Genomic DNA, 26944 nt, shown 5'->3' on the forward strand with positions numbered 1-26944 from the left:
ACACATGAATAGACTTTTGGGCATCGGAAGTTATGGTGGTGGTAATATGATGGGCATAAAGACTGGTCTAGCGCCTTAAATGCGAAATGACCACCCTGAAATCATTTGAGTTCACTGCTTACCACACAGGTTAGAATTGGCCTTTAAAAACGTTTTCAAGATTGCCATAAAACAATACAAATGTTAAACGTTAACTTTAGTCATAACCTATTAACGATAAGGGCTGGGGCTTTCATACTTTATATATGTAATACTTGTGACAAGACCTTTCCAAAGATACCAAAATCTTTGACATTGACATAAGAGTTTGTCCAACCTTTAAAAGATTTTAACACTGTCCGTTCTTTTAAACGGTTAAAGCTAAGGCTTTCATGTTTCAAATATGTAATTCTTGTGATAAGACCTTTCTTTAGAAACCGACAATTTTGACCCCCTGCTTTCGATCTATGAGTTACCTACTTTAAAAATCTTGAACCTTGACCATTACTTTTGAACAGGTGGTGCTAGGCCTTTCATACATAATAATTGTATATCTTGTGAGAAGGCCTTACTTTGGCTACCAACATATTTGATTTGCATTTGAGAAGTTAAAGTTACCGAGTGCAGATAAATGAAAATTATTAATCACAATTAAATGAAACCATACTATGGTGACAGTTTGTCATGGATGGTGACTGCTATTAAAGGTACATAGACACAGATTTAATGTAAATATTTTTTCAAATTTTATGTGTAATTGCATGACTTATGTGTTGCGATGGCTTTTCATACGAAATATAATAAAAGTCTTATTTTTCTGGAAGTTATTAAAACTTCAACTTTCTAGACGCGTTTGATTGACACATCGTACACTTTCACAAATTTTAACTTTATCTTTAAATATTTATATCCACTGAATATTTTCTCCCTTATTTCTTAAGAAAACCCATTGCGTTAATCACTGCATGAACTACATTAGGCATGTCGCCTGTGCATATTTCTTGATCAGTGGCTGCTCCATCAATGAAACGTATAAAGACGTTCGCATCATTAAATACAATAATTAATCTTTTTATTCTACTTTAAATGATTATTTGAACAGATATAAATATAAACAATAAAATGTCTTTCTTTGTTTGTTATTACTGGAATTAACGGTCGCAGCTATTGCAGAAAAAAATTACATTGTATTTTTTCTGCAACAGCTGCTTCCGTTAATTCCAGTAATAACAAACAAAGAAAGCATTTTATTGCTTAAATCCTAAGAAAAGGAGCAATTTGTTGTGTATTAATGAAAAATATTAAAACCACAATCCAGAAAATTCAGATTAGAAATGTGCGAACTAACAAAAACCAACACATCAGGTTTGTCAGTCCGTGCTCATCCTGAATGTGGCCAAAGCTGAGAAAAAAGGGCGTGTGTTCCAATGTACTTTATGTGATTTCAAACAATTTAAGAAGTGTGCCATCAAACATCTCAAGAACCATGTAGTTAAAGATGAAGTGCCCTACACCTGCAAACGGTGCAATTATGTATCCCTCAAAGAGATAGATTTGCTTGCTCATGGAAAATGGAATTGGCCTCACAAGGGGACAGACATTCCAGCAGAGATGATTCAGGTTAGCAAGCCTTTTGTCTTGAGAGAAGACCTGCTATCGAGATGGAAGCAGGCAACCTCCCTAGCGTATTGGATGAAAACAGGAGTAAAGAAAGTTGCAGATGTCAACAGCAATGAAACATCACTGGCCAAAATTGAACCTATCTTTAATTCAATGGAAGATAGGTGTAATTCTACTAAAGATAAGTATAATTCATTTGTACTGAGGTATAATTATTTAGAGATAGATATAATTATTTACACCCATCTTCAATTCAGTTGTACCTATCTTTGATTCAATTGCACCAATCTTTAATTCAATTGTATCTTTAATTAATTTGAAGATAGGTACAATTAATTGAAGATTAGGTGCAATTATTCGGAGATACAAATATTTGAATATGAGTTGCGTCAAGCGAAAAGGGACCTTCGTGACAAAATTTTGAAAATTTACTTTTTTTACTTTCTTTGAAGAGGAAGTCCGGCTGAGTATTTTGATACCAATATTTGTTTGTTTTTCGAAAAATATACCTAGAAAAAACGTATCTGAAACAAAATGATGAGTCTCTTCTTTTAGCATCATGAACGTTGCGTAACGTCAAAAAATAACGTCATTTTCCTTGTAAAACAAAAGACTAAATACATGACATTGTTTTAAATTAACCAATGAAGAACCATTAATTTATAACCAATTCTTAAAGCTTTGTGATTGTAACGAATAAAAATTCTTGAAGTAAAGAGTAGTACATACCAACATTACTTTTCTGTGTTATTTTGTTAGATTTCATTCAAACATAGCAACAAAAAATTCAAAGTCCATTTTCTGGTGCATTTCATTCCTCGGGATTTGGACATGTCATCTCCTTGTAAGGATCCCTGACAAATGGTCTGACTATACGGTAGAGGTACTGTTGTCGCTCAGGGGAAATCCCTCCGGGTGGTATTATCTCCGGCATCACGGCAACTGCTGTTAAATCTTCGGGGGTATCAGAGGACTTCAGCAACTCAATTTCCGTTTCTGCATGGTCAACTGTTTCTTTGACGTATACTTTTCCTGTGAAAATATTATTTAATATATATAACTATATATTTATATATTGATATTAACCCATTAAAAACAACATATGCATATTAAAAAAATCCCTGGATTTTTTTTTTCTAAAAATCCTACCAGGAGATGATGAAGAAAATCTGAAATGGTGGAATTTCCGTATGCCTCTTACTGGAAGAAAGTAATGGGAAACAAATGTCTTCCAATCAAACCATTCCCAGCAGTGTTGTCCCGCCTCGTTCAAATATGTAACTGCGGTATTTGATTTGGCACTCTTGTTGACGACATCCGCTAGTCCGGATAGACTGTCAACATCTGTTCTGTGATAGAGACACTTAATGTTTGCAAACCCAGCATCCACTAGACAACGTCTGTGATAGGGCACTTGCATTGAAAGGGTAATATTGTGGTGAAGGCCTAACAATGTTCTCCATGACAGATACCCAAGGACATATCTGTTTTTATTCTCGCCTGAAGTAGATAAATAACGAAACATATACAATGTACGAAGACTTAGTTTAATTAAGAAAAACCTATTTTATACGATGTCATTTTCCACTTATTCTAATTAATTATATGAAATAATTAAAAAAAGAATACCTGTATAAACATGCATATGAATATCACTTTATAATGTTTTGAACATTGATTTACCAGCACAATTATCACAATGGATAATGCATTCTTTTTCACCAGATGCAAACGTTGTAAGGCAGTGATGAAGCATGGAAATAACACCATTCGACCCTTTCACTCCAGCCCCGTTTTCACCCATTCCCTGGTCTTCATCAACAACATAATTCATCTGCCTGTAATTTCCCTCTATGGCAACTCCAAAAAGTTGCACTTTTCTTGGTGTCAAGAAATAAAGTGGCCCCTCCTGTCTTGCGTGATGTGGAATGGAAAGTGTTTGCGAGAAGTCAAAGGTGTAGTGAACATGCTGAAGATCTGTTGAACAGGGAGGAAGCAATCCCTCTGGTATAACAAATGCACCCATCTCCTCTCTCGCTTTTTTCACTGCATCGTTATACACCTGAAAAATTAAATTTCATGGAAAATTCATGTAAATTATGTTAAATGAATTATGATTTTATATTATAGTTGAGTGAAACATTATACCCATGGTATCAAAGCAAACTCTTACCTGTCGCTCCATTTCAACCTTAGACAAATGTTCTGTAAAAATTCGTAGTTCCTCTTTCTTCTCAGCTAGCCCAATTGCCGTTGAAAGTTTGGCTCTACAATCTTCACATTTTGGACATATATCCGAGCGGGGCGTCATATATTTAATGTGGGGACAGCATTATTTCCACAGAAGTTTGAAGGTAGTGAGCCCAACTTTCCTCTCTCCCAGCTCGTCACAAGAATAAGAATACGAAGAATGGAGTGATGTTTTGCTGCCAGATGAAGGTAAAAAAGTCACAGGAATACTTTTGTTTTTTACTGTCGGTTGTGGTAGTCTAAATTCTTCAGCGTAATTCTGAATATAGTCGATAGCTCTTTTAAGATCGTCAAACTTAAAGGCATATGGTGGGCGTCTGCTCTTTTTTTGTGGGTACGAGGTACTTGTCCATTTTCAATCATGTGAGAGACTAGATTTTTGACATATTTGGACCCAACACCATGTACTAAAAGAAAGGCTCCTTTACAAACTTCTTGATTTTGGAAATAGTATGCATACTTCTTTCTTTTTCTCTCCTTCCCACGCTGACTGTGAATACCAACCCAAAACATGCCAGTCTTCCCATGATAAAGATATCTTTTTCATCTTTAGCTAGTTCACTTGTGATCAGTATTGAGTTTTGTATTTCTTCTATGGCAACGTTTTTCAGACAGTTTTTCCCCACACGAACATGCTTTACTTATGTTTTCCTGTAAACTCTGAAGATTGTTACATCCATTACATTCTATATCTTCCTCCTCCTCACTGTAACTCTCTTCATTGTTGTCAATGACACAGTTTCTACCAAATCTGTCAATCTTGTCCCTGATGTCGTCTTGTTGAAGAGATTCTTTGTTGATGTCGTCGTCACTGTCATCATCGTTATCCCCAGGTACATTTTTCTCGCAGCTGTTTTTCGATAATCCGGTGGATCTACATGTATGAGGAATATAGTCATCATCCAAGTGTTCTAAATCCTGTAAAATGGAAAGATCAGGATTAAAACAACAATGTTTCAATATATGTTGTATCTTTTTTAAATTTTATATGAAATAAATAATTTGCTGTATACATTGTGGTGCAAGAAATATGCTGAGTTGTCAAATTATTTTATTAATTTATTCATTAATCACTTGGATTAATGCATCTCTAAATACCACAGAAGTATGTCTGAGATATTGCCAATTAGGCGCGTAAAACCCTTAACGATCAATCCAATGACATACACCTTTACTAATTTAATTAATATATTTTCTTAAATTGATGTACATTATTTGATGATTCTTACATTGATTTAATTAAATATATAAATCAAATGAATTGAAATTTCGTGAGCTGTTCTGCTGGTTGCGTATATACAAATTGAGTCAAGTATATTTTAAAATTAATTTGATAAAGAGTATAATTTTTTATAATAGCCTATATATTTTTAAAAATGCAAGAAGATTCGATAAAATAAATATAGTTGTCAACAAATTCTAGAAAACTTATCTTGAATAATGAATGTGTCACTTATACCGCCAAAAAACACTATATATCCTATTTAACAAAAAAAAAAAAAATTACGGGAAGAAAAATAACTGCATCGCAGTGAGGAATCGAACCCGGATCGCACGATCAGAAGGCGGGTACGCTACCTCTATGCCAGACTCGCACAGTATACGAAAGTATTAAACAGTTACAATTCATTTGCAGCAAAGAAAACATTTATTTTTTTGTAAACAACACGTAATCCACATTCAAAATTATATTTTTATAAACCCTCCATTAATTTCTTTCTTATAATTTTACTTTAATTTTCTTATATCAAGAGTTCTAGCATCAATATTACGGTAATATAGTATTTAGTGTTTATTAAACGATGTAGATCTATGTCGTCTGTAAACAAAGACCTATGTTACGAAGTTACTACAGTTTTTATCTTGTAATGACTTATTTTATAAAATACATTTTGTCACTTATATTTACGAAGTTGTGACTACACGAGAAGGCAATGTAAATGTTCTATAACTAAGGAAGTTTCCACTCTGTACGGTTTCTGCACGTACCATATTTTATGTCAATACATCATTACATGTACATATACAAGTACATGTATAGGCCTATATCTGTGCATAATTTAGGGACAAGAATAAGAAAAACATTAAAATATCATTAAAACTACATTAAGATCCATGGGATGTTAAAGGGTTCAGCTTTGTTCTTTCTATAAATCAGCTGTGAATTTATACTTAGGCTAAATCATGCTAAAAATTTATTTTTTACGGTAACCAGCCGGCTGTAACGTCGTGACTTTAGAGATCGATTATGACGTTATTCTATTCACGTCACGAAGGTCCCTTTTCGCTTGACGCAACTCATATATGTTAATTTGGCGTTCCATACGAACTTGGAAAGACACGGACTGATTATTTCTACAGCAGTGGACCCAAGCGGGGGTTTACGTCACAACCGGAAGACAGACCAACCACTCCAGTGCGTCGTACCAGGTCTCCTAGACGACCGATACTGCACAATTAAGGATGGTAAACTAGACAAGCAGTGTTCCAGAGAGGTAGGCTAGAAAAGCGGCGACGAAAAGAGAGAGCGGAGTCCGTCTTCCGAGAGTCACATTCAAGGTCACTGTTACGCCCGCACATGCTGCCGTACTTGGAACTCTTTTGTATAGTAAGGTAATTTTATGTCATTTGCGTTATTTTTATGTTCATGGCGGCAAGCACATGGTGCGACTAAGCCCTCACATTTCTGCGAAAATAAGGCACAAGGAGGTAAATACGTTTGTTTTGTATGTGTATTTTTGCGTATTCGATCTGTAATTAACTTTTTATGTATTGAATCTGTGTAATTGTTATTGTTTACAGTTTCACGGTGAAGTTTGGTACTGTTTGACACTGCGGCGGGAATACCCGTGTTTTTGCTTTGATTTATTAAACTTCATCAGTAAAAACCCAAGTTACCCTTGTTTATCTGCGAGAGGGCCATAAACGCACATCTCTGCCGTAACAGTGAAACTCCTTCCCAGGATCGTAAAACGGTGAGTGTGACCTATGGAAGCCTAGAGACGCCATTACCGTTGTATTGACTTTACAGTATCTGCGACACATGATGTTTCTGTGATGATGTGCAACTGTGAACAGAACATTTGCGATTTATATTGATTTATATTGATGACATTAACTGTGTGAAAATTGTATGGTGGCACGTTCGCGTTATAAAGTGACAATTCTAGCATTACAATACATTACATGTTTGTGACTGTGTGTTAGTAAACACTGTGCTATTAATTGATTAATGCTATTAATTAGTGCTAGTTATTTATTATATCTGTGCATATGAACAATTATCAAGACTGTGCTGTAGATTTGAACTGTATTGACTCTTGATTGCAAATGTTGATTTGTATTCAATGTATATGTATACATGTGCATGTATTTACCTTGTGTGCTAGGGGAAGGTTCTGATATTTTATTGCAATATTTATCACATGGTTTGTAGGTAACATTGTATTGTATCTAAGTTTAGACTCCCTAACTGTGTTACAAATATGTCAAACGAAGAGATGCCCTATACAAATGCACTTTCATCTATCCCCCCTGAAACAAAGGAAGACAACAACATAGGTAACGACAAGGAAAATGTTAAAACAACTTCTGAAGAAGCGTCTAAGGACTCGGAACAAGCAAGCCAGAGCAATACATTACATATGCGTGAGCGCAAGATGACCACGAAAGGTTTGGAATGGCAAGTTGATCAGATATGCTTAGACTTTAAGCTCAAGGCTTCAAGATGGCGGAAGTGCGCAGCTTCTATTGAAGTTCTTATTTCGGATTCCAAGGATACCTCTGCTATCAGGCGAGAAAGAGACGTTCTTATTAGTATTAGGACTAATCTGAATAAAATCCTTGAAAGACTGAAACAAATGCTTACAAATGAAGAAGACGAGAATTACAGAAATTTAGTTGATCAATACCAGGGGAGGATCGAGATTATTCTAGGAGATAATCACACATTGATGAGAGACATTACAAATTGCTTGAGAGAATTAGAGTTTGACTCTGTCTCCAGGATTTCAGGTAGATCGCACAGCAGTCGTACATCAAGGTCAACGAGGGTTTCCAATACCTCTAGAAGTTCCAAGAAGTCCGTAGATACAGTCATGGAGGCAGCAGCGCTGAAGACAAAGCTGAAGTACATTGACGCAGAGGCAAAACACAAGTCAGACCTTGAAAGGATTAGAACCCAGAAGGAGCTTGATATAGCGCAGGCTAAGTTAGAAGCACTTGAGACTTTTGAAGGTAATGAACCATTCTTGTACCGTGATTTTAAACATTCGATTCCAGAGCTTGGCTCCAAGGAGCGTGTCAAAAGGTTCATTGATACTCAGGTCAGGCCATCAGAAGAGAGGATAAAGATAGAACCAGAAGCACCACCGATTTCTCATAGGAACCTCATTCCTCCAGTATTCACTCCTCACACACAACAGGAACATGTCGCAACTAGCACTGCTTCAAGAGTTCCCTTAAGCAACATAGACTTGCAGTCACGTAACAATCCGTCACTGCCTAGTAAAGATGACAAACAAATAGAGCAAGGCTTATTGGATCTGGCTACTTCACTAGCAAAGCAAGTGAGTCTTAGTCGTTTACCCCCTCCGGAACCTACCATTTTCCTAGGAGATCCGTTGAAGTACCCAAGTTGGAAGGCATCATTTCAAACACTCATTGAGCAGCGTCAGATTCCAGCATCAGAAAGGATACATTATTTGAAGAAGTATCTGGGTGGACCAGTGAAAGATGTCATAGAGAACTATTTTCTGTTATCAACAGATGATGCGTATGAGGAGGCTAAAGGACTGCTAGACCAAAGATATGGTAACCCATTCATTGTTGCCAATGCATTCCGTGACAAACTGGATAAATGGACAAAGATAAGGTCGAGAGATGGTGTTGGACTGCAGCGATTTGGTGATTTTCTTAAGCAGTGTTATACAGCCATGCAGAGTATTGGAAGCTTGAACATTCTCAATGATGACAGAGAAAACAGAAGACTGCTTAGCAAACTTCCAGATTGGCTTGTGACAAGATGGGGTAGGATTGCCACATAGTACAGAGAAGAAAGAATGGAATTTCCACCATTCAAGAATTTTATGGAATTTATCGTGAAAGAAGCCAAGATTGCGACAGACCCTATTACCTCCATAGAGTCTGTAAAGAAGTCTGAACTCGCCCAATCAGAGCCGAGTAAGCCAGGACCTGATGTCAGAATACGACAGCGAGGTGCAGCTGATTATGGAAAACGATCTTTCCTGACAGACGTTGAAGACAATCAGCCTGCAAATGTGAACGTTGCAAATAGAAGCGACAGAGGGAGAAACTGTGTTTTGTGTGAAGGGAATCATGAACTAGATGACTGTAAACAGTTCTTAGCGAAGAGTCTGGAAGGAAGAAAACAGTATGCAAAACAGAGAGGTCTGTGTTTTGGATGTTTACATTCGGGTCATCTATCAAGGAAGTGTCGCGAGAGGAAAAGATGCAAAACTTGTTCCAAGTTTCACCCCTCATCTTTACACGGGGACATCTACAGACGAGAACAGCAACAGATTACGGAGGATGTGGATAACGCAGCCATGCCAAAGGAGAGTTCATCAGGAACAACACTTATGAATCACTCTGGAGCATCCAGTAAAAGTACCATGATACTTCCAGTTTATGTGTCACATAAAGAGAACCCAGACAGAGAGAGGTTAGTTTATGCGCTACTTGACACACAATCGGATACAACCTTTATTCTGGAGAAGACTTCAAGTGCCCTTGGACTTACTGGTAAACCTGTGAAGCTGATGCTTTCTACTATGTATGCAGAGAACAAGGCCATAGATAGTTGTAAGATTGGAGGACTTGTTGTACGTGGCTTCAATAGTGAACACAGAATAGCGTTACCTGAAACATACTCAAGAGCTATCATGCCTGCTAACAGATCCCATATCCCGACACCGGAAGTTGCGAAAAGATGGCCTCATCTGGAAACTATTGCAGATGAACTTCTACCTCTGACTGATTGTGAAGTTGGATTACTCATTGGTTACAACTGTGTGAAGGCTTTGACGCCGAGAGATGTTATCGTTCCATCCAAAGACGGACCTTATGGTCAACGCACTGATTTGGGATGGAGTGTAGTAGGCATAATGGAGAATGACAGTTCAACGGAATGGGGTGAGGATCCCATAGGAATTAGTCATCGTATTGTTGCGTGCGACGTGCCTACAGAATTGTGTACATCTGAAGCATCAAGGCAAGACCATGTTGTATTTTCGGTAAGGAACAAGATAAAGGAAGTAATCAACCCTAAAGAGGTAGTTAGGATGCTTGAAGTGGATTTCAGTGAGAACCTAAGCAGTTCAAAACATGTTTCCTATGAAGACAGAAAATTTCTGGATATCATGGAAAAGGGGATTCATAAGTGTGATGGACATTATGAAATGCCATTGCCTTTCCGAGAAGCGATGCCATACCTGAGACATGGCATTTCAGCGACTACAACACTTGCGGAAGCGACTTGAGAAAGATGCACAGTATAGCGAGCACTACATTTCCTTTATGAGAGAGCTGATATCAAATGGTTTTGCCGAAAGAGTACCGAAGACGGAAATTGGTGTCGATAGTGGTCAGGAATGGTACATCCCACACCATGGTGTATATCATCCGCAAAAACCAGGAAAGCTGCGTGTAGTCTTCGATTGCAGTGCAAGGTATATGGGGCAGTCATTGAATGACCATTTGCTGCAAGGACCTGACATGATGAATATGCTTTTTGGAGTTTTGTGTCGATTTCGCAAAGAGCCAGTGGCCTTTGTTTGTGATATTGAGCAGATGTTTCATCAGTTTAAGGTGAACGTTGAACATAGAAATTACCTACGATTCTTGTGGTGGGATGATGGCAATTTCAATAAGGATCCTACTACTTACCGAATGACTGTACATCTATTTGGAGCAGTGTCTTCTCCAGGATACGCCAACTTTGGCTTGAGACAAGCTGCCACAGACGGAGAGCTTCAGTGTGGGTCTGATGTTGGGAACTTCATCAAACGAGACTTCTATGTTGAGGACGGACTGAAGTCGGTAGCTACTCCTGAGGAAGCCATTAGCATCATAGAGAGAAGCAAAGAGTTGTGCAGCAGAAGTGGTTTGAGGTTACACAAGTTCCTCAAACTCTAAGGAAGTTTTGGAGAGCATTCCAGCTGAAGAAAGAGCAAAGGGACTAGCAGATATTGACATACACCATGACAAACTTCCCATGGAAAGAACTTTAGGTATACAGTGGGTATTCAGACAGATGCATTTCAGTTCAAGATTACCCTGAAGGACCGCCCTCTTACTAGACGAGGTGTTCTTTCGACTTTGAGTTCCGTATTTGACCCACTTGGATTCATAGCACCTTTCGTTCTAGTTGGGAAACAAATCTTGCAGGAAATGTGTAGAAACCAGACAGATTGGGATAGCCTCTTCCAGAGAACTTGAAGCCTAGATGGAGATGTTGGAGAAATGATCTTGAGCACCTTGGTTCCTTAGAAATCAAGAGATGTCTGAAACCTGAGAACTTTGGAGATGTTGTTGTAGCGGAGCTACACCATTTCTCCGATGCGAGCACTATCGGGTATGGCCAGTGCTCATATCTTCGTCTCATCGATGACAAGCAGCAAGTACACTGCTCTTTAGTTATGGCCAAATCCAGAGTTACGCCACTCAAGCCAGTAACCATACCTCGTTTGGAACTTACTGCTGCTCTTGTCTCTGTTAAGGTCAGCTCCCAACTTCTCGAAGAGCTTGAAATTAGCAATGTTGTTGAATGGTTCTGGACAGATAGCACTGTTGTTCTGGGATACATTGCTAATGATTCTCGGCGATTTCATGTTTTTGTTGCCAACAGACTTCAACAGATTCGTGATCACACAGAGCCATATCAGTGGAACTATATCAGTTCATCGGAGAACCCAGCAGACATGGCATCACGTGGTGTCACAGCTGATGAGTTACGAAATAGAAAGGAATGGTTCAGAGGACCGAAGTTTCTATGGGAGTCCAGTTTACCATTTACTGTTAAGCCTGTCAGCAAGCCAAGTTTATCGGATGATGACCCAGAGGTTAAGCGTTGTCAGGTGTTCGAGACGAAGGTAGAACCTACGGAGTGTACATCATTAATGGACCATTTAGAACGTTATTCTGATTGGACCCATGCCAAGAGACTCATAGCGAACTGTCTTAAGTTTAAGTCATTACTTAGGAAGGATGCTTGTCAGAAGGGGACAGACGCAGTGCTTTGCAAGGAGCAAGGATTGCCAGTAGCATTATTAGAGGAAGCAGAATTGACTATTGTAAGATTAGTTCAAAAAGAGGCCTTTAGTGAAGAATTGAAATTTTTTAACGACATCAAGGGATGTGAGGAAGTTAACAGGAAGAAATCCGTTCGAAGGACATCCTCCCTTTACCGACTTGACCCATTTCTGGATGATAATGATGTTTTGCGAGTCGGTGGTCGTTTGCGGAAGGGAGAATTTACGTCTTATGTTAAGCATCCAATCATTTTACCAAGGAAGTCTCATGTAACAAGGCTTATCATCCGACACTTTCATGAACGCAGCAGACACCAAGAACGAAGTATTACCACGAATGAGATAAGATCAAATGGTTATTGGATTATTGGCTGCAGTTCTGCTGTGTATAGTGTCGTTTCGAGATGTGTGAAATGTCGTAAACGTCGCAGCCAAACACAGTATCAGAAAATGAGCGACCTACCTGCTGACAGACTTGCAGCAGAGGCACCCTTTACATACAGTGGTGTAGACTTTTGGACCATTCTACATCAAAGAAGGAAGAAGAGAGTTGAAGAGGTATGGAGTTCTCTTTACGTGTATATCTTCGAGAGCCGTGCATCTAGAGACTGCAAACTCTCTCGACACTAGTTCATTTATCAACGCTCTGCGCAGATTTCTAGCGATACGTGGACCAGTAAGACAGCTGAGATCAGATAGAGGCACCAATTTTGTCGGAGCCGAGAGAGAACTCAGAGAATCTTTGGAAAAATTAGATGATAGTCGTTTGAAGCAGTTTCTCACAGCTGACGGATGTGATTATATCCATTTCAAAATGAACGTTCCATCAGCGAGTCATATGGGCGGAATTTGGGAAAGGCAGATCAGGACAGTTCGCAATGTGCTTTCTTCCCTCTTACAGGAATTTGGTGCGCAGTTAGACGATGAGGCTCTTAGAACCTTTTTCTGTGAGACTATGGCTATTGTCAACAGTCGCCCACTTACCATTTCGAACTTGCACGATCCTTTCGCCCCTGAACCGATCACACCGAACCACCTTCTAACCATGAAATCTAAGGTTGTCTTACCACCACCTGATGAGTTCCAGAAGCCTGATTTGTATTGCCGTAAGAGATGGCGCCGCATACAATACTTGGCAAATGAATTCTGGATACGTTGGGAAAAGGAATTCCTTCATACTCTCCAGACTCGAGCAAAGTGGTCCTCGCCCAGACGGAATATCCAGACAGGAGATGTTGTGTTAGTGAAGGATGACAACTTACCACGAAATCAATGGCATCTTGGCCGTGTCAGAGACATAAGCAAGTGAAGATGGATTTGTCCGGAGTGTAAAGTTAGCTATCGGAGATAGTAGTTTGGACAGGAACGGCAAGAGGAACGGTGAACTTTCTACACTGGAAAGACCTGTTCACAAGTTAGTCTTGTTGCTAGAGAACGAGACCGGGGAAGACCCCACCGAGGAGCCATCATAGGAACTTTTTTGAATGTTTCCTCATAGACGTTGTAGAAGTTATATGATATATATGTTAAAATTAGTTATTCACTAATTTGGGGAGCCATGTTACGCCCGCACATGCTGCCGTACTTGGAACTCTTTTGTATAGTAAGGTAATTTTATGTCATTTGCGTTATTTTTATGTTCATGGCGGCAAGCACATGGTGCGACTAAGCCCTCACATCTCTGCGAAAATAAGGCACAAGGAGGTAAATACGTTTGTTTTGTATGTGTGTTTTTGCGTATTCGATCTGTAATTAACTTTTTATGTATTAGAGAGGTTGAGATCTTAAACGTGTACGCGTACGTGTACTTGTGTATATTTTGACATACACGTACACGTTTTTTTTAATTTGTCTGTTGAGATTTTTATGATGTGTAACATGTACGTGTACACCGCGATCGGTGTCTCTGTTTCAACTATTTAGAAGGTTTTTTGTCGTCAGTTAGTAAACAAAACTTGATGAAAATAAGTGCTCGTGAAAGTAAACATCCTATATAATGTATAACAATCACATCTTCACACTTAAATTGGCTAATTTTTATTATTAAAGCTACACGTTTTCACTTATGTAGATTCCATTCTACAAGTTTTACGAACGTGTAGCAATCTTGACGTCACTAAAACTGATGACGTAATACACACAGAATTTAGGTTATTTCCCTACTAGACGTACCGGTACACGTACACGTTTGAAATCTCAACCTCTCTATTGAATCTGTGTAATTGTTATTGTTTACAGTTTCACGGTGAAGTTTGGTACTGTTTGACACTGCGGCGGGAATACCCGTATTTTTGCCTTGATTTATCAAACTCAGTAAAAACCCAAGTTACCCTTGTTTATCTGCGAGAGGGCCGCTCGATCCATAAACGCACATCTCTGCCGTAACAGTCACCTTCACCGTTAGAGAAGATATAGTCTACGGTAGTAAAATGTTAAGAATCCGATAGAAATGAATATATTAAATGGGTTTTTAGATCACCTGAGTCACTCAGGTGACCTATATCTTTCCGTTTTCGTCCGTCGTCGTGCGTCAACTTTTGAACATTTTCAGCATCTTCTCTGAAAATAAAGGGTCAGGGGTTCTGGTGTTAGGGCAGGGCTCTATTGATTATCTAGTGAAAATGCATTTATTCTTTGAAAATCTTCTTCTCTGTTCCTGGGTATTAAATAAACTAACTAAGAACATAGTTATGATGAGTAAGATTGCCTCTTCAAAAATAGTGAATTTTATGGCCCCAGGGTCAGTGGTTCTCGTGCTAGGGTGGGGGTCTATTGATTACATTGTGAAAATACATTAAATCTTTGAAAATCTTCTTTTCTCTCCTGGGTATTAAATAAACTAAGTATATATTTATGATAAGCAAGAGTGCCTCTTCCAAATTTGTGAATTTCATGGTCCCTGTCAGGGGTTTTGCCATTGGGTGTAAAGGGGGGGGGGGCTCTTTTGATTATATAGTGAAAATACATAATTCTTTGAAAATATTTTCCTTTGCTTCTAGGAATTATGTCAATGATCCAAGTATACATATTTATGATGAAGAAAAGTGCATCTAGCAAAATTGTTGATTTCATGCCCCTCGGTGGTTCCTTTGGAGTGGGGTACACAACTGTTTATAAAGTGGAAGTGCATTTTCTCTTTGTTACTCTGATCTACCTCTGGTATTAAGTAAATAGAGTAAGCATGCAAAGTTTATAATTATGATAAGCAATGGTGCCTCTTTGAAAATTGTTAATTTCATGGTATCTTGGTTAGAATATTATGTACATAATAATTACGTGATCTAGGTGGTCACGTGACATGCTTTGTAGCGTTCTGTCATAGAAGCTAAGAGATTTTTCCGACTCTTATATTTCTTAATATTTACCATGCGAGTATTTTTTTTTATAACAACAGTTCATTTGTCAGAAATGGCCAAATCTCTAAAATAGCATTGGTGGATGAGGATATCCTTTTCCAGAATAAGCATGGTAACCATCATAACCCAATTCGTCTGTCTGGGAGCATTGTTTATTCAATTTGTGGATAAGGAGTGAGTGCCTCCTTTTTATCATATCTGTACCGAGTTTTACTAAAGGTCGTAAATTTTGCCGTAGACGTAGACGTAAACGTAGACTTTACGACTGAATTTACGTGTACGTAGATAGCGTTTTACTAAAGGTCGTATCTGCGCCCGTAAACGTAGATCCTAACGTAACTTTCCACGTAGTTTACGACTGGAACTCTTCTAAAAAGAGATTGTAAAGTGCATTAGCAACGGATGCTGCGCATGCCCAATACTACTTCCGTGATCGTCTGCAACAATCATTACAATGGAGAAAATGGAGAAAAAGCCTAGAAAACCTAACTGGACAGACTTCGAAATGGAGGTACTGGTTGAGGCCTACGCCTCATCAGTAAAAGTAATCCGTGGTAAGCTCTCTCCCGGGCTTACCACGGATTCCAAGAAAAAAGCCTGGGAGGCGATTACTAACAAGTAAGTTCTAAACTATCGTAATCATTTGCACCTAAGTCTCTCTCTCTCTCTCTCTCTCTCTCTCTCTCTCTCTCTCTCTCTCTCTCTCTCTCTCTTTGACTATTGACTTTAATATGCCTCTGTTGTGTTTTTTGAGTAAAATTGCGATTCTATAATCTAAGCCTATCACAGAGTTTGAAAGCACTTGATTATTATGAAAAATTATTACGGTGTATTTCAATATGCTCATAGGCATCGGAACCGGGGGGGGGGGTTTACAAAAATTGACCTTATGTAGGCATTGAAAATTGGGATTTACCTTTTTTGTTGGTTTTGCCCCCCCCCCCCCTTCCACAAAGTGACTTTCGATTACCCCCCCCCCTCCTCCCCCACTTTCAATTTGCTTTCGACGCCAATGATGCCGATATCTTTACTATAGACGCTTTAATCAGTGTTATGTGTAATAATTGAAACTTTCATACTGAAGACTTGTCATCTGTTGAAATGTAAGCATAGACATGTTTTGATTTGTACATCTATCTGTGAATTATTTGCTAAGCTAAATAAGTTATCCCGGAATATACTTTTAGGACTTTGACACAATATTTGTGGTTTAATTAATCTGAATTTCATGGTGCAAAATTTTATTTATATAGAAGCCAATTAGTGTTATTAAGTTTTTTTTTTACATTGTTCCTATTTTCCTGAGTGATTTCTATGAATTTTATAATGTACAGTGTATCTGACAGTTAAAAATTAGTAGGTCAAGACATTTTGCTTGAAATTCAATGTGTTAATTTGTATAATTTGTTTATAATTCAGTCTTTTACAACGTGCATGCACACACATACAACAGTCACCAGGGTTGATGCCTATGTATTGTACATTGTATGTTGGGTTAACTATCTGTACGGAGACTGGACCAGGGTGTCCTAATCTGACAGAACACAGTTAATAACTGTAGTTATACAATATCGTTTGCAGTTCTTATGAAAATCATTGGGTAATGATAGTCAGATACTGGTATTAAACTAATCAACTTAACCAGAAGTCTCTGTCGAGACTGAAGCTCTACTGGTTTGAACTTATAGCAAAGGAAAAGAAAAGTACTTAAGCAGCTGGGATTTGAAACTTTACAACAGCAATAAATAGAATAATGATCGTTGATAAAGTCTCTTTATGTTCTTAGTGTAGTCTACTTGTGTGCCAAGTTATATTGAAATCAGACCAAAACTGTAGGAGGAGTAGCATTTTGAAACCATTTTCAGAAATTTCTATTTTTAGTAACCACGGCAACACCGTTCATCAAAATCAGAAACCGATACAGAGAATTATGTATCTTAGTGTATTCTACTTGTGTGCCAAGTTATATTGAAATCAGACTGAAACTGTAGGAGGAGTAGCATTTTGAAAGAATTTCACAGAAATTTCTATTTTTTTAGTAACCACGGCAACACCGTTCTTTGAAATCAAAAACCGATACACAGAATTACGTATCTTAGTGTATTCCACCTGTGTGCCAAGTTATACTGAAATCAGACCAAAACTGTAGGAGGAGTAGCATTTTGAAAGAATTTCACAGAAATTTCTATCTTTAGTAACCACGGCAACACCGTTCATCGAAATCAAAAACTTATACACAGAATTATGTATCTTAATGTATTCTACTTGTGTGCCAAGTTATACTGAAATCAGACCAAAACTGTAGGAGGAGTAGCATTTTGAAAGAATTTCACAGAAATTTCTATTTTTAGTAACCACGGCAACACCGTTCATCAAAATCAAAAACCGATACACAGAATTATGTATCTTCGTGTATTCTACTTGTGTGCCAAGTTATACTGAAATCAGACCAAAACTGTAGGAGGAGTAGCATTTTGAAAGAATTTCACAGAAATTTCTATTTTTAGTAACCACGGCAACACCGTTCATCGAAATCAAAAACCGATACATAGAATTATGTATCTTAGTGTAGTCTACTTGTGTGCCAAGTTATATTGAAATTAGACCAAAACTGTAGGAGGAGTAGCATTTTGAAAAATTGTTTACAGACAGACGGACAGACAGACAGACGGACGGACGCCGGACGCATTACTATCGCATAAGCTCTTCTGGTCTCTGACCAGTAGAGCTAAAAATTAGATGTCAAAACAGTACTGTTGTTAACACTAAACAGTCCTTTTATTTTTTTCTTAGGGTGAATTCTGTGTCGATAGGTTGTTCAAGAACAACAGATGAAACTAAGAAAAGGATTCAGGATGTCCAATCATCAATCAAAAAGAAAGAAGCCTTCAGAAAGAGAGAGGCAATGAAAACCGGAGGAGGGCCTCTCGCTGAGGTACAAATGAAACCTTGGGAGTTGGTTGTAAGTAAATCACAGTGTAAAAAACACAATTAAAGAGGTGATCATCAGGCCATCATCAAAAATATTTTGTTAAATGTACTCCGACCCATATCATTCAAAGTGGGTACATAGGTACTAGGTAGGTAGTAATTTTTTTTTTTTGCTTTGCAGTTCCTATGGAACAAACTAAATCTATTCATGCTTTCAATACACAATGGATAGGTAGACATATAAATATTTATTGCTGGAAAAAAATTCAAATGAAAAGCATCTTGGAGAAATAGAATTGAAATTATATACCTCAGCTGTAAAATTTCTTTGGAAACTGAAGAAAGAAATATTAGAAATTCAAAGTGCTAGAAAAAAAGTATGTGGGGTTTGTGTGTGTGTGTGTCAGTCGGAGTACATCAAACCAATTATTTTTAATGTTGGTCTCAGTTAAAAAAAATATCTTGGTAACAGTCATTCATATGCAATTTAGCCAATTCAAATATATGTACTTTTTCCTATGAGTGAAACAAGACATTTAAATAGGTTCATTGATAAACTAGAAGATTTGCAACTCGTTAATTCAAAATCTGAATCAAATACATTGTAGTTTGAAATAAACATACTTATATATGAACAATGTGTTTAATATTTACATTTACTTTACATTTTAGCTGCTTAGCACAATTCCAAGTGAGGCAATACATGGTATCGAGGCTGGAATAGACACAGGGAACAGGAAAGGTTATAAATATTTTAAAGGTTTTAAATATAAATATGTATAACATATCAAGATTTTATTTTCAAGATTTCTCATTTTAAATATAATCTATCAATATGTTATATATGAAAGATTTATAAATTATAATGCTTTTACTCAATGTTTGTACTACAATGTACATATCATTTTCATATTAAGTTGACTTGAGAAGCTCACTTCAAGTCTTTCATGGTTCAGCTAAGACTTTGTGATCCTGATGTCTGGTGTTGCTGTTGTTTAACTTTACCTCCAGGCCAAATTCAATCAAACTTGCCACAGAGTCTTCTGTAATATGAAGACCCACACTTTCTTTCAAGGGGGTTAAAGAGGAATAATTGAGATAATTTGGATTGGTCATAAAACACCTGAACAAATAATATGAATCTTGAAATAGAAGTTTCAAACTTGAAGTAGATTCCTATTAGTTCATGCAATCTAATTAAAATACATGTAATATGTTAGATCCGCTCACATACTTGCTACACTAACATCTAACAACATCCCATAGAGTGGCATGTCAGAGGTTAAATTCTCTCAACCAATCAAATCATTACCTGCAAAATATCGTATATTTGTTGAAGCGAATACCATAAGTCTAGAGTTGTTCCAAATTTGACCTCTGACATGACCCTTTTGGGATGTTGTAAGACGTGAAAGTAGCAAGCATGCAAGTGGATCTAACATCTAACTTTAATTAGATTGCTATTTGTTGAAATCTTTTTGGAAGCTTTTACAAAGGAATTCCATGAAAAAGTGAGTACTCCTCACCCCTCTGCCCCCAAAAATGACTAGGCCAGGTTGAATGATGAGAATAAGATGTCTAACCTTTTAGCTTATTAATTTTTCATTCATTCATAATTCTTAAGGGGTATACCTCAAAGTCAAACTAATTCATTCATATTTTAGACAAAACCAGAGAGATGCAATACTGTCCTGGAGAGATGGGGGATAGTTGTCCCAAAGAGTCTAAGGAAAATATTTCAGGTAAATTAGAATATATGTTTTAATGGTTTATCGTTATTTTATATATTCAAAATTAGCATTCAAATGTGTAAAATGAAACTATAATGTAAAACAGATTCAGATTGAAATGTTTTCAATTGACTTAAGTAACATTTAAAATACATGGTTACTGTCTTGAAATATAAGCAATATTTTGGCAAGGGTATGAAGAAGTTTTAGAAAACACTGGACTTGCCAAGACCTCTCACGTTTTCGACCCGAGCCCAAATATCGCTTATACTTCAAGACATTTATCATGTACTTTTAGCTCACCTGAATTGTATAGATAAAAAAATCTTTAAAAATCTTCTTCTCAAGAACCATTGGGCCAGGAAAGCTGAAACTTACAGTGTATTTGGAAGCATCCTGAGGTTGTGTAGATTCTAAATTGTTAAAATTATGACCCCGGGGGTAGGGTGGAGCCGCAATAGGGAATCCAAGTTTTACATTGAATTATAGAGGTAAAATCTCAAGAACCTCTGGGCCAGGAAAGCTGAAACAATTATGTGGAAACATCCTGTTGTAGTGTACATTCTACAGTATTAAAATCATGACAGGAGATGGGGTTGGAGGCCACAATAGGTATAACAAGATGGGAAATCTGGTAACTGCATCACCGAAGTTACTCATGTGAGCGATGTGGCCCATAAGCCTCTGGTTTAATCCTGCATTATATTTTTACAGTAGACCTCAAAAACGAGATATTTTCAACCGATTTAGGACTACATCTCTGCAGTTTAAACGAAGACGCCGTGGCATTGATATTGCAATATACATGATGTCACAGGGGTTTCAGAATGTTGGAATACATACATACATACATACATACATACATACATACATACATAATCTTTATAGAATAAACATAATTATTAGGGTTTAAATGTATTTGTAGACCATAGCATTTTAAATCATACAAAACAAACTATAAGCCATTAAACCTGGACTAAACTTGCATGGATGAGGAAAATATGTGAGATTTGCATTACTGATACTAGTAACATTTGTCGAGGTGAGCTTTGTAATCTTCGATTACCTATGTTCTTCATTGCATTCTAAACTTCATTGCATTTTAAACTGTTTATTATAATTAATATGAAGGGCATGATATATGCTTTGGCAATGCACTTTATTTTACATGTATTAAATATTACTGGCTGCTTAGATTTTGATTTAACACTTAAACCAGGGACCCATATATATGCTATATACTAGAATAAAGGTCCCTGTTAAAATTCTAAAAAAAAACTGTTTCATTTTCCCAATATAAACTACATGTATTTAATACGTATATAATAAATACATAGATTATGAATTTTTCAGAATCTGTGATAAACATCATTCCTGACCCAGTGCAGGAGGCAGCTGACCAAAGTAAGCATATACATTTTAACTCATTTTGGCTGAAGTGAGCTTTTAATTCTTATCAAAACTCAAAATTAACCCATGTGTGTCTCTCCATCCATCCGTCTAGTTGTCTGTCTTTCTGTAACAAACTGAAAGTTATGGTTGCAGTAAATTTCTCAGCAACTACTCATTGCAGATAATGTAATTTTAGCACATACTTTGTCGAGGCTTGTCATATGGTGGGATTTATTTTTGTATGAATCTGATGTCATTTTCCTGTTTATCTGCACGTAACTGAACCTATGTACATATTAATATGATGGTGTACATTCACATCACAGTGGGGGTATTACTTGTGAGTTTTGGCTTACAGACTTCTTGTTTTTAATTAAATTATTAAGTTAACATAATTATACTACATTCAACACTTAACTAAAGAAAATTTTTTCTTCATAGCATATCAGAGAGTTTGAAGAAAGTGTCAACAAAGGAAAAGAGTCAAGATTCTAGCAGGAGAAAAGTTGAGCAGAATGGTACATTTACAACCAAAATAGTACATACTTTCTTTTCAAACACATATTTTACTATGCAATTCATTTTTTAATCAAATTTGAGACAATATAAACCTTTACCATTCTTTGTATACATTTATATTTTATTTAAAAATCCATATAGAAATGCAAAGGAAAGGGACTTTCTTTGTTGATATTGCTAATGCCTCCTTTTTTTAGGAATGGAAGAGTTAATAAGAATGAAGAAGAAAAAGTTGGAATTAGAGGAAAGACAAGTTTCAGCTCTAGAAAAAATTGCAAACACTCTTGAAAGACTTCAGGATCATCAAGCTTCTCCATCGGAGTTCTCTCTCTCTCCCGTCATTAAGTTTTAATTAATCTCTACTTTTGATGATCAAATATTTATAGACTTTGCGACATAGGCTTATTAAATCTACCAAAGAGAACTATTATATACTGTATGTGTTCACTAGAATGTGGTATTACTGTAAACATGAAATTTATTGTTAAAATTTTCAAAAAATATTTTAAAAAAAATTTTAATATCTGTTTTGAGGTAAATTTTTTCCTTAAATACTCCCGGTAATATTCATACCATATAAATTTTCTTCTTTTTCTACATACCAGACATAATGAATGACCAACTTTTAAATTTTCATGTTACTCAGTATTTGTACATAAAGGAATAATTAAATTTTTGTGGTAAGGTATCATTTGATTGGATAAAAAAAAATAAGCTATATCATAGAACTTGTGTTGCCTATGTCATGATGACTTGTGTCAAAAATATAAACTACCCCAACCAAGGTTATACATGTACCAGTATAACTAGAGTAGCTATTAAATTCTTTCCTAAAATATAGATAAACACAAAAAAATCACACATATGCATTAGTCTTACTGGATATTTATTTTTTTTTAAGACAGCACTGTCCAAAATTAAAGCCGTGATGCCAGTTGTTGTCTCAAGTCTCTTGCTGTCTGTGGGACTGCGCCATGGAAGACAGCATTATTCTGTTGTTTATTCAGCACCACCTTGTCGCAAAGGCACCTTCGCATCAATTGCCTTGTTATGCAATTTCATACAGGTCTCTATTACTAGGGAGCATTTTGCTGGTTTGAAAGGAAGGTATCCTCCACTGCTGTGTAAACATCTGTAAAAAGATGGAAACTTTATAAGTAAGAGTACTTGACCCGTACACATTAAAGGTATCATACATTTAAGAATATATACATGTACATGTTTATGCAAATGATTAACTTACCCGAATCTTGCCTTCAGGACACCAAATGAACGCTCCACTACATTCCTCGTCCTGCAGTAGGCCTCATTATAGCGCTCCTCGGCAGACGTTGAAGGGTTCCCAAATGGGGTCATCAGGTTATCCTTAAGAGGATAACCCGAATCCCCCAGTAACCATCCCCCTCCTGGTAAAATCTCTAATATCCCGGGAACACTTGAATTCTGAAAAATGTAGGCATCATGTGTGCTTCCTGGGAACCTACAGTTGATGTTAATGAACCTACAAATAATTAATATATCACATAAACAAAGAGGATAATGACTGGGAGTTGTAGTTTCAAAGCTCTTTATCTGATAAGTTTTGAATTTTTTTAAATTGACATTCTGTTTTGCCCATAAATATAATTTGAAAAGACAGTCTTTCTGTCCGTGCTGACTGTATTAAGCCTTTTGTTGAAATAAATGTACCTCATCTTTGCATCCACTACTCCTTGTATATTTAAGGCATGGAAGTTCTTCCTGCATACAAAGATAGGCTCCTCCTCTCCACTCATTCCACGTATAGGAATGAGTGTACCGTCTATGGCACCCACAACATTCGGAAATCTTGCGATACCATAAAATTCCTCCTTCATCCTAGTTAATATCTGTGCATTACTTGGAAAGACGATGTTGTCCAAGAACAAATTTAAAGCTCTGCACACTCGAGGGAGGAACAAGCTGACTGAAGATTTTGAAATGCCATGTATATCTCCCACTTCTGAGAAGAAATCTCCCTTAGCTAGGTATCGCAGTGTGCACAATACCTGTTTTTTTAAAAAAAAAAACAAGAGACAGAGTTATAGATTAAATAATGATACTCTGTATGCATAAGGAAATACATGTACAAGTATTTAATCAAACTGACATGTATATAAGCATCCGCATGTTGTGCAGAATCAATTTTATGCTTGAATCATGAATTGGGGGAGGGGGGGGGATGGAGATCACCTTTTCCCAAATTAATACATGTATGTACACATGTGTAGGAAAAAAATCTTTAAAGCAATATATGAGCTGCAACTTTGATCTCGGAATATTTTGTTGCAGAAAAAAACAATGTAATTTATAAACATCTGTTGTTTACATTTGAATACGATGTCTTCCTGTACAATTATGATTTCTTATATAAAATTGTACATTGGACTGTATATATGGAAGTCTCTTTTCTGCATTAAAATAGTCTAATTGATCATAAAGGTTTAAGTTACATACAAATTTATCACAACACATTTGAACAGCAATATAAGACTTACAAAAATCGACTCATATTGCTTTTTTTTTTCTTTTCAAGAACAACAAAGTTCTTCATATATTTCCATTTCTAATTTTTTTCTCTGTGATAACTCTTTGAAAGTTGTCGGAGTTTATTTCTTGATAATTCTGCCAGAATGTAAATTAGGCAGGTCGATAGGTCAGGAGCTAAGGAGGCCTAATACGCATGCAAATCTCGTGCGCATCTGTCTCCGTGTCTGACGCTAAGGAGGCCAAATATGCATGTAAATCTCGTGCGGCTACCTTTGTGTCTGACGTCAGTGGGCGAGGACTATTGAAATTGACATGGGAGTCCTCGTGTAACTGAAATCTATGTCTACATTTTTAAAATCTAAATCTACAATTTTATTTCACAATGAAATGGAAATATAAGGAATCACTGTCTGGTTAGTGTAGTATGCCAGGGACATCAACAATAGTGGGTAACTTGGGATAATTTTAGCATAACGGGCTTCGCCTGTTATGCAAATTATCCCATGTTTCCCACTATTGTTGATGCCCTGGCATACTCTCAAAACGAGACAGTGATTCCTTAAGTATGCTTTATTGATATGGGGGCATTCTCAAGTAGTATAAAATCCCCCCAAGTAAACTATTCAATATGCAGCTGATATGTGTTTTTACTTAGCCATGTGACAGGTGAGTGATGTGGCCCATAGACCTCTTGTTTAGTTGATTAATAGAAGTTGAAATTAGAAAATTTCCATTTCTAATGCACATACTGAAATTATATATTGTGACTAATAATACTTTCCTCAAAATATTGTGTGTGTCGAAAGAAAGAAAAGAAACAATATATACATCATTTAAAAATCATTTTAAACTACATTAAAAAAACAATTATTTTTTCTGAGTGAAAGGAATTTTTTTTGTATTTTATATTTCACCCATTAAGTTTAAAGAAGCCCCCCCCCCCACACAAAAAAAACTCACTTCCCTTTTAACATCTACAAGTATGTGATTTTTTTATTCTTTCAATCCTTATCTTAGAATTATACTATTGTTTGTTTCTTAATTTCATTTTTTTTTAAGTTGTTATAATGCCGTGTTTACAAAATTTTATACATGTACAGGTATTGTTGAACTTTCTCTTCGAAAGTACGAATGATTTCATGAACGGGTGCACATTTTTTTCCTATTAGGGAACTCTTCAAAGGGAGACAATATTTCATCAACTTCCATATTGTTTATATTAGTGATGGAAGTACCTGCAGCTGTGTAGGAAATGAGTGGGATCTATTAGTTACGGGTCCTAAGTTGGCGTCAACACCGTCAATCAATTCCAGTAGAACTCTCCGAGGAAATCTGTATCTAGAAATGAGGTCGACATCGTCCAACACGTCTAGAGGTTGACTTCTGTCGCGAAACACACGTTCTCTCCGAAGTGCTCGTCGAAGAAATAAGACTGACGCCATTTTTAATTATGCTACGTGTGTTCCTACGGTTGCTATAGGGCACCCGTAGATTTTCACGTAAATCTACGTCAAATCGTAAGATACGATCTTTAGTAAAACGCAAAATCGGCGTAACTTACGGCTATGTCTACGCTTACGTCTACGTTTTGACTTACGACCTTTAGTAAAACTGGCTACTGATATGCTTAAAGTCTAAAGTCAACGATATTTTAGGGATTAAATAATTATGTTATTGTTAATATATTCAACTATTTTTTAACTGTAAGTTGGCGATCTTTCATATCAAATTGCTTAACAAATGACACATCTCGTCTCCAGCTTGCTTACACTGGGCAACACAACAAACATCAATTTAAAACATATCCTATCCTTCACTAAATCAATCAATCCAATTATTGACTAATATAAGCCTCTGACTAGTCTTTTTGTCTTCGGAAACCGTGTACACATGATTATAAACTACTGCAAAGGGATTTCATTAATTCTCCGGTTTATCTTTACAGCTGTTCGTTGCTCGACTAATACTGAGTCACAAGTGATCTACATATTGACGTAATTTTCTCAATGTGACGTCTCAAACAGCCAAAAATTCGAACAGATTAAACAAAAACTAGGCCTACAGATCGATAATTTTTAAAAACGGCATAATTTTTTTTCTAGTTTATGCTTTCGTTTACCTTTAGAATGGTATTCGATAATTATTAATCATGTGATTTACTCCAATTATTGATACTTTATTTACCTTTCAACGGTTCGAAACAGTCCTTTATGGTTTTGGAATGTAGGCCTAAAAGATTTCCATTTCTACGTCCATAATCCCAAACGGCTCTTCTTGAACATTTGAATGATAAACAAACATTTAGGAATACGAGTTAAATATACGGTTAATTATCGGATACTTTAAACCTGAAGAAAACATAAATATAAGATAAGATACCTGAAATGAG

General features: G+C 36.6%; 3 protein-coding genes and 2 pseudogenes across 3 annotated transcripts; 3 read left to right on the forward strand and 2 right to left on the reverse strand.

Annotated features, from left to right (window-relative positions):
* Nucleotides 1–2410: 2410 nt before the first annotated feature.
* Nucleotides 2411–4362, reverse strand: LOC134271144 (uncharacterized; annotated as a pseudogene).
* Nucleotides 4363–8661: 4299 nt separating this feature from the next.
* Nucleotides 8662–10349, forward strand: LOC134271140 (uncharacterized). Its single transcript, XM_062753390.1, has one exon. The coding sequence runs from the start codon at nt 8910–8912 to the stop codon at nt 10347–10349; it is 1440 nt and encodes a 479-aa protein (XP_062609374.1). The 5' UTR covers nt 8662–8909.
* A 193-nt stretch (nt 10350–10542) lies between these two features.
* On the forward strand, nt 10543–13428 carry LOC134271141 (uncharacterized). Its single transcript, XM_062753391.1, has 3 exons — nt 10543–10972; nt 11359–12677; nt 13021–13428. The coding sequence occupies exons 1-3, from the start codon at nt 10543–10545 to the stop codon at nt 13426–13428; spliced, it is 2157 nt and encodes a 718-aa protein (XP_062609375.1).
* Nucleotides 13429–15678: 2250 nt separating this feature from the next.
* Nucleotides 15679–22399, forward strand: LOC134271142 (uncharacterized). Its single transcript, XM_062753392.1, has 6 exons — nt 15679–16093; nt 18269–18437; nt 19079–19148; nt 20071–20148; nt 21490–21540; nt 22245–22399. Exons 1-6 carry the CDS (start codon nt 15930–15932, stop codon nt 22397–22399), a joined length of 687 nt encoding a protein of 228 aa, XP_062609376.1. The 5' UTR covers nt 15679–15929.
* Nucleotides 22400–22964: 565 nt separating this feature from the next.
* LOC134271143 (putative nuclease HARBI1) lies at nt 22965–25997 on the reverse strand (annotated as a pseudogene).
* Nucleotides 25998–26944: the final 947 nt, after the last annotated feature.

This window comes from Saccostrea cucullata, unplaced genomic scaffold, assembly GCF_032062105.1.
Source record: "Saccostrea cucullata isolate Sc308-1 unplaced genomic scaffold, CSIRO_AGI_Scuc_v1 ctg8874, whole genome shotgun sequence".
NCBI classification, from domain to species: Eukaryota; Metazoa; Mollusca; class Bivalvia; order Ostreida; family Ostreidae; genus Saccostrea; species Saccostrea cuccullata.